We start from the raw sequence: 8,004 nt of genomic DNA, 5'->3' as shown, positions 1-8,004 counted from the left end.
TACTCTGGCAAGCCATACACTCCCCTTCCCCCCACACCAAATCTCCTCTGGCTCTCTAACCTCACTGAGATTGTAGCTGGTCTGGAGACCTGAAGGAGACATGGAGACAGAGGCAGGGGACCCCCTGACTGGAGCAGATGGACAAAATAGGCAGCCATGGCTGGAGAACTGGATATCAGAGTAATGTCTGACCTCTGGAAACAGTAAGTCAAAATGAAATTACAATTGCTTTAGTAAGCTTTTGGATTGTAAGACTTTTATAAAATTACCCCACTTGGATGTCTGTTCTAAAAACTAGGATCTTTCCATACCAAGGTGCTCCAGTTTTCGTTTCTCCCCACTCTCATTTCGTTTTGATCTCCAACCTCTGGTCATTTGAAGTATGATACTCTGCCTCTCCTCTGACAGTCTTAGCTTACTCTTTACCTTGTTACTTCAAGATTTTTTTTTTTTTTTGGAAGGGAGTAGGGCTGGGGATTGAGCACAGGGCCTTGCACTCACACTCTACTACTGAGCTACACCCCAGGGCCCCCCTGCCACACCCCTCCTCAAGACTTCTGATAACTTTCTAGAAGGAGTTCCCCACACCCTCTAATCTAGTTTTATCACGGGCAAATGTGGCCTCAGATGATTACTCACTGCTATTCTTCTACCCTGTCCCTATGTAGCAGTGCCCTTCACATTGGGTTTCCAAGGGTGGGAGATATCCCTTGTAAATGAGTTCTCCCCACAATTCTAGACTCTCTATCTCATTCTCCCTCCTGCAGAACTCTTCCCTAAGCATACTCTTCCCCTAAAAGAGGAGAGTCAGGAGGAATGGAGTTAGCCCCTCCCTACCCCTGTCCTCCCCAAAAGAGGACAAATTCCTCTGAATTTGCAAGGGGTAGAATAATGAAAAGAGTGGTTCTTCAGTCAAGTTTGGAAAAATACTAGAACAGTTGGCTTAGGAAAAAACAACCAATATTGACTCACAGATTGATTTGCATCACATTCCACTAGAGAAAGGGATTGTGATTGCAGCTTTTAACAGCAGATGAGAGAGACTGGTTCCCTTTTCATTGAAATATTGATGTTCTAGAAGGCATAGGCATTCCACTTCACTCTTTCTTGTGTTCTTCTAAGACAAAGGAGGAAAAGAAATGAATGAATCCTGGAGGGTGTCCCCTCCTGATGGGGGAGAGAGGAAAAAGAGGTATGTTTTTGAAGTACTTTCAGATCCTAATTCTACTGGGGAACCCATTGGGATGACTGAGATCTGATCTATCCCCATGATTTCTCCATTTTTGACATATGTGCTGTTTGGTAGTCAGGATGGGGCAATACAGTGGACTCTGCCCACCTGAAGTTCACTCAACCTTCCCTCCACCCCCACTTAGGAGTATTGCACAAGGGATCTGAAGGTAGCCACAGGAGCAGGGTATTGAGGCTTACCAGCCACACTTACAGTTTCGCGAGCCTCATTCTCCCCAAACTCCAGTCTGCTTATCCTTGTCTCGATCTCCCCAGATTCTCTTCACGCCATCCTGACCATTCTTCAACTCTTCTCTTTCCCCATGCCCAGCCAAATTTCTTTTTTCAGTCACAGGACAGCCGGTCAAAATTCACTAGGTAGGAGGGTCATCAGCTGGGAAGAACCGGTGCCTGGGGGGACCTGGCTGGATAGGTATGGGGGATCCAGGCCAACCCCCTAGACCCCAGTCCCCCCATGGCAGTTCCCCAACTCTAAGCACTCTCACTCTCCTGCTGCTCCTCTGTGGACATGGTAAGGAAGGGCCAGGGAAGGGTTTGGGGAAATCTAGTGGGTAGGCTACTGTGTAGGGGAGGGTTGTGAGCATGTGAGTAAGGAGAAATGGCTGCTGAGTCCCAGTCACTCGCCCCTCTCTCAAATAGGTATATTCTATTTCCCATTCACCTTGGGGAGGGCACCGCGGGAGCCCTTGATTGACCGGGAGAGGAGAACTAGTGGACTTACACATTTTTAGTAAGAATGAAGAACGAAGGAGCTGAGGGCTGGGGGCTGGGGAAGGCCAGTAGCTGGGTTATGGGAACAGCTGGAATCCCCTAATGAGGTTCGGGAGAGTTGGGCATACTCCTATAGTTAAGGCGAGGTCTGGTGAACGTCTCACAGTTCTCTCCCTCGCGTTCTCAGCTCATTCTCAATGCAAGATCCTCCGCTGCAATGCTGAGTACGTATCTTCCACCCTGAGCCTTAGAGGTGGAGGTTCACCAGGAGCGCTTCCAGGAGGAGGAGGCCGAGGTGGAGGTATGGGCTCCGGCGGCTTCTGCCGAGCCCTCCGCTCCTATGAGCTCTGCACTCGGCGCACCGCCCGCACCTGCCGCGGGGATCTTGCCTTCCATTCAGCAGTACACGGCATCGAAGACCTAATGATCCAGCACAACTGCTCCCGCCAGGGCCCTACGGCCCCGCCCCCGCCCCGGGGTCCCGCCCTTCCGGGCTCCAGCCCCGGGTCCTCCGCCCCAGACCCCTGTGACTATGAAGGCCGGTTTTCCCGACTGCACAGTCGTTCCCCAGGCTTCTTGCATTGCGCTTCCTTCGGGGACCCCCACGTGCGCAGCTTCCACCATCACTTTCACACCTGCCGTATTCAAGGAGCTTGGCCCTTACTGGATAACAACTTCCTTTTTGTCCAGGCCACCAGCTCCCCGGTAGCATCGGGGGTCAACGCTACAACCATCCGCAAGGTCAGGGATTCAATTTTCCTCCCAACTAGCCTCATGAGACTCTCCTAGGATACCACTCCCTCTCCATTCCCACTATTCCACAGCAAAGCTCCCTATTGCCTTTCTGTCTCATCTACTTTTCCATCCAGAATCACTTGCTCCAACCAAACATTTGCTCCTACAAATTAATTTCCCTTGATGGGAATTTCACTCAACTGCAGAAAACACTGAAGAGAAAGCTGGGGATAGCAGAACTGTGGAGTTTCAGAAGGGACACTTTTCCGTCTCTTTGAGAGTTGCTGAAATTGAGGCCAAAGTAGAGAGTGGGATTGAGTAGGATGAGGCATAATAAGGGAAAGGATCCAAGATTGAGAACCCCAAAGAAACCTTGAATCTCTGCTTGGATCAGATCCCTGACCATATATGTGGTCTGATTTGGGGGGAGGATGAACTGAGCCCCAAATGAACCTTTTCCCTTCTTGTCCTCACAGCTCACCATCATCTTTAAGAACATGCAGGAATGCATTGATCAGAAGGTCTACCAGGCTGAGGTGGACAATCTTCCTGCAGCCTTTGAAGATGGTTCTGTCAATGGAGGTGACCGACCAGGGGGTTCGAGTTTGTCCATTCAAACTGCTAACCCTGGGAGTCATGTGGAGATCCGAGCTGCCTATATTGGCACAACTATAGTCATTCGGCAGACAGCTGGGCAGCTCTCCTTCTCCATCAAGGTAGCTGAGGATGTGGCCAGGGCCTTCTCAGCTGAGCAGGACCTGCAGCTTTGTGTTGGGGGGTGCCCTCCAAGTCAGCGAATCTCTCGCTCAGAGCGCAATCGTCGGGGAGCTATAACCATAGATACTGCCAAACAGCTGTGCAAAGAAAGGCTTCCCATTGAAGATGCTTACTTTCAATCATGTGTCTTTGATGTTTTAATCTCTGGTGACCCCAATTTTACTGTGGCAGCTCAGGCAGCTTTGGAGGATGCCCGGGCCTTCCTGCCAGACTTAGAGAAGTTGCATCTCTTCCCCTCTGATGTAGGGGTTCTTCTCTACCAAGCAACCTTCCTAACCCCACTTCTTTCAGGGTTCTTTGTTCTGTGGCACTGCATTCAGTAAGTAGGCCAGCAACCCCATGACTAGTTTGGAAATTATTTGAGGATAAAAGTTGGCATGGAAGAACACCAAGAATTGCCAAAGGAAACAGTGGGGATTTGGAGATACATGAAAAATGACATCCAGAGTCAGACATGGAGATGAAATTATGGCAGAACAAAGATTCTGGGCAAGGTTTTTGCATTCCATACCTCTGCATGGGGCTCTTCACCAATTTTTCCAGTCCCATTTGTAGTAAGCAGATTGTTTTAACTCATCTACTCCTGAAATCACTCCTTCAAGCTTAGAAGTTACAGTGGTCTTAATGATCAGTAAAGAACTTAAAGGGTGAGATTTTTAAGAGGCAATAACTAAAAAACAAAGACACAACATGATCCATAAGTAATTAAGAATCATTAGGGAGAGAAGTCTATTTGATGAGGACTGGAGATGTGGCTCAAGTGGTAGAGTACCTGCCTAGCAAGGGCGAAGCCCTGAATTCAAGCTCCAGTACTGCCAAAGAAAAAAATTTTTGGTGATTATATTGGGTAAGGTGTATTCTGCTTTCTTGGTTCAGAAATGAACTGGGCATTGCCTGGATCTTAGGCAAAGGGAGCCAACTTTTGGAGAATGGCACAGATAGGACAGAAGCTGTCATCCCCACCCTTAACTAATCTATTATTAAAGTTATGAATTCTCCAACTGTTCTCTGTTGCCTATGTTGAATCTCTTTACAGATGCATGAAATGGAGGAAAGGCAATGTGTTCACTTCACTGAAAGAGGGCTCAGAAACTATCAGTTATTGTTTTTGCACGTTACTAGAGATATAAAACTGATTCAGATGAAAGAATCATGAGTGTGTAATTCTTCACTAAATTCTATGGCACTGTGAATTCAGATGAGAAGATGGTTGGTGAGAAATAAAGTAATGAGAAGTTAATAAAAGCTATTAAAGGAAATGGGTTTTAAAGTAAGCTTAAAAGTTGGTAGGATTTGAATTAAGAACTTTCCAAACTATCTGAAGTTGCATAGGTTCATGATTCAGTGAGGAAACTGGCAAAACTCAAATGGAAGTAGGCAGGGAGTAATGGGATAGAAAGTTAGATAGGTAGAGGCCAGACTATGAAGCACCTTGAAAGTAGGATCAAGGAATTAAAATTTGATTAATAGCTAACATTTATTTAGAATTTAAAGTCTGCCATACAATGTTCTAAACCTCTTTAAAGTACTAATTCATGGCCAGGCATAGTGGTTCACATCTGTAATCTCAGCTATTTGGGAAGTAGAAGTAGGAGGATCATGGTTCCTGGCAAGACCAGACAAAGTGCAAACCAAAGAGAATGGGTGTGTAGCTCAAGTGGTAGAGCACTGTGATACCATGAATTCAGTCCCTAGTACAACCAGGAAAAATAATAATTCATTTAGGACTAGGGTATTTGCCTACCATGGGTTTGATCCCCAGCATCACACAAAAAAAATTAATTCATTTAATTCTCTTAATTCTGAGGAAGGTAGTATATTCTCTTTCTTTCTCCCACCCACTCCCCATTCTTCCCTCTCTCTCCCCACCTGTCTCAGACAGGGGCTTGCTATGTAGCTCAGAATAGCCTCAAACTCACCAGCCTCCTGTCTCAGCCTCCTGAGTGCTAGAATTTACAGGCACGTGCTACCATGCCTGGCTCTTATCTCTATTTTTATGTAAGGAAACTGAGGTACAGAAATATTAAGCAACTACATAGCTAATAAATGGCAGAGCCAGAAATTGAACCTAGGCGGAAAACAGTGAACAATTAATTATTTTGAAGCTAATGTGGTAATGCCAGCATTTGGGAGGCTGAGGCAGGAGGATCTCAAGGTCCAAGCCAGCCTGGCTACATAGTAAGACCCTGTCTACACACACACACACACACACACACACACACACACACACACACACACACACTTTGGCTGTGGAACTGGGGAACTGAAGCAGTGAATGCCACAACAAAAGCTACTCCTTTTTCTCATATGAAGCTAAAAAGCAAGAGCTGGGAAAGGGGCAAAAGTTCAAAACTGGAGGAATCCAGTTTGTAGAAGAAAATCTAAGGAGACAAGTTCTAATCCAGGGTGTTCTAAGTAACAGTGCCATTCTGAACACAATTATGAAGGAAGTTGTTTTTATATTTAATATCTTTCCCCAGTTTTGAGTTTCAGCCTTCTGCTTTGTCTGGGGCCCTGCCCTCCCTGATCTAACCACTATTCATCATTATCTTCCCAGCCTCCTCTCAGTCCCACCCACCTGACAACACGCCCCTTCATACATATATCCACACTGGCAGTGTACCAGACAAGGTGTCCTATCCAGTCTGCCATTTCTAATTTCTTCTGCAATTCTTCATTCTCTATTTGCCCTCCTCTTCACCTCCTTTATAAAGCAAAGCCACTCTGCCATTCCCTCAAAGTAAGTCTCTGTGCTCTTTTAAATAACTTTTAGCTAATCTAGAAAATAGTCTGTTCTAATAGAAGAAAACACAGGAGATACTATATCCAGGCTGTCCCTTAACTTACAGATAACTTGGGCACTTTTTTTTTTTTTTGGGTGGGAATGAAGTTTGAACTCAGGGCCTCATGTTTACTAGGCAAGCACTCTATCACTTGAGCCATGCTCTCAGCCCCTAATATGGGCATTTTAATACAAACATCTTTTAAAATAACTGCTCTTTGTTTTGAAGCCCAAAGAATAACTTTATCCCTCAGATGTGGGAAAGAATTTCAGAGCCAACTGGTAAATGAACTTTTTCGACAGGGTCTTGCTAGATAGCCCAGGCTGGCCTGGAATTTGAGATCCTCCTGCCTCAGCCTTCTGATGTGGTGTTCACCTCCACCACATCCATCTGGTGAATGAGATTTTTTATGGTACCTGTCATGTATCACTTTTCCTTTCCTAAGACTTAGATAGACTTACTATCAGTAGAATATTTAAGACTGGGTAGCTCAAAAAAAGCAAAAGAAAAGATCCTCAACATCTTTAGGTAATAGGGAAATGCAAGTCAAATTAAAGCCACAATGAGAAAACACTACAAACTCAAACATTAAAATTAAAAAGATTGACAATACTAAGTATTGGCAACATGTGGAGTTTTTATATACTGTTGGGGGGAATGTAAAATGGTACAACCATGTTGTAAAACAGTTTGGTGAGTTTTGTTCTTTTTTTTTTAAGTAAGCAAAAATTTACCAATCTCGATAAGGAAATGATAAAGGCTGGAGGTGTGGCTCAAGTGGTAGAGTGCAAGCATGAGGACCTAAGTTCAGTACCACAAAAAAAGAAAAAGAAATGATAATGTATCCACACAAAAACTTGCACATGAATGTCCATAACTTTTTTTTTGGTGGTACCTAGGCAGACACTCTACCACTTGAGCCAGTCCAGCAGCCCAACATTTTTACCTATATCAACCAAAAACTGGAAACAACACAATGTCCATTAATAAGTGAAAGATACACCAATTTTTTTGTAGTAAATCTGTAGAATAGAGTACTACTTGGCAATAACATGAAATAAACTGCTGATACACACAACAGCATGCATGAGTCTCAAGATAAGAGCATGCATAAAAGGAATCTGCAACAGTCTGTTGTATATTATGAAATGAGGTTTATTTAACTCCCAGTTTGGGGGGTTTGCGAGCATGGCACTGGCATTGGCGTGTCTTTGATGAGAAACTCAGAGTAGGTGGTAGCATGGTGCAAGGGGGAAAGACCACATGAAGAGACAGGAAGCCAGAGATAGATTCCAGGTCCAGTACTTTCATAACAACTTGTTCTGGTGAGAACTAACTCAGGGTCTCATGAGAACTACCTTAATCTCTTCTGAGGGCAGCACCCCAATGACCTAATGACCTTCCACTACGGCCCAACTGTTAAAAAATCCTACCACCTCAACACTGCCACCATAAGGAATAAGCCTCCAACACATGAACTCTTGGAGGACAAACCATTCAAACCATGGCCATTTATATAAAATCAAAGAAAATGCAAACTAATATGTGGTGAGAGAAAGGAGGTCAGTGGTTGCTTAGGAACAGGTAGAGGGAGGGAAAGGATATGAGGAAGCATTGGGGAATGGTAAACATGTTCATTATCTTGATGGGCAATAGTTTCATGGGTGTATATGTAAAAACTCATGAAATCATATCCTTTAAATGTGCAGATTATCACACATTGAGTAAACATAAATAAAGGTGCAAT

At 44.7% G+C, this 8,004-nt stretch overlaps 1 protein-coding gene across 5 annotated transcripts; it reads left to right on the top strand.

Moving 5' to 3' along the window:
* Positions 1–50: 50 nt before the first annotated feature.
* Hjv (hemojuvelin BMP co-receptor) lies at positions 51–4,480 on the top strand. Of its 5 annotated transcripts, XM_020176666.2 has the most exons (5): positions 66–203; positions 1,123–1,192; positions 1,562–1,762; positions 2,150–2,703; positions 3,174–4,480. In XM_020176666.2, the coding sequence occupies exons 3-5, from the start codon at positions 1,666–1,668 to the stop codon at positions 3,795–3,797; spliced, it is 1,275 nt and encodes a 424-aa protein (XP_020032255.1). In that variant the 5' UTR covers positions 66–203; positions 1,123–1,192; positions 1,562–1,665; the 3' UTR covers positions 3,798–4,480. The 5 variants fall into 5 exon arrangements, with proteins under 5 accessions (XP_020032258.1, XP_020032259.1, XP_020032255.1 ...); XM_020176669.2 differs by lacking the exon at positions 1,123–1,192 and having other exon boundaries at positions 51–203; XM_020176670.2 differs by lacking the exon at positions 1,123–1,192 and having other exon boundaries at positions 52–203; positions 1,580–1,762.
* The last annotated feature ends 3,524 nt before the right edge of the window (positions 4,481–8,004 follow it).

Source organism: Castor canadensis, chromosome 12 (genome assembly GCF_047511655.1).
Source record: "Castor canadensis chromosome 12, mCasCan1.hap1v2, whole genome shotgun sequence".
Taxonomy (NCBI): Eukaryota; Metazoa; Chordata; class Mammalia; order Rodentia; family Castoridae; genus Castor; species Castor canadensis.
Note: the sequence above shows the minus strand (reverse complement) of the source record. Positions and strands in the feature narration are given on the sequence as shown.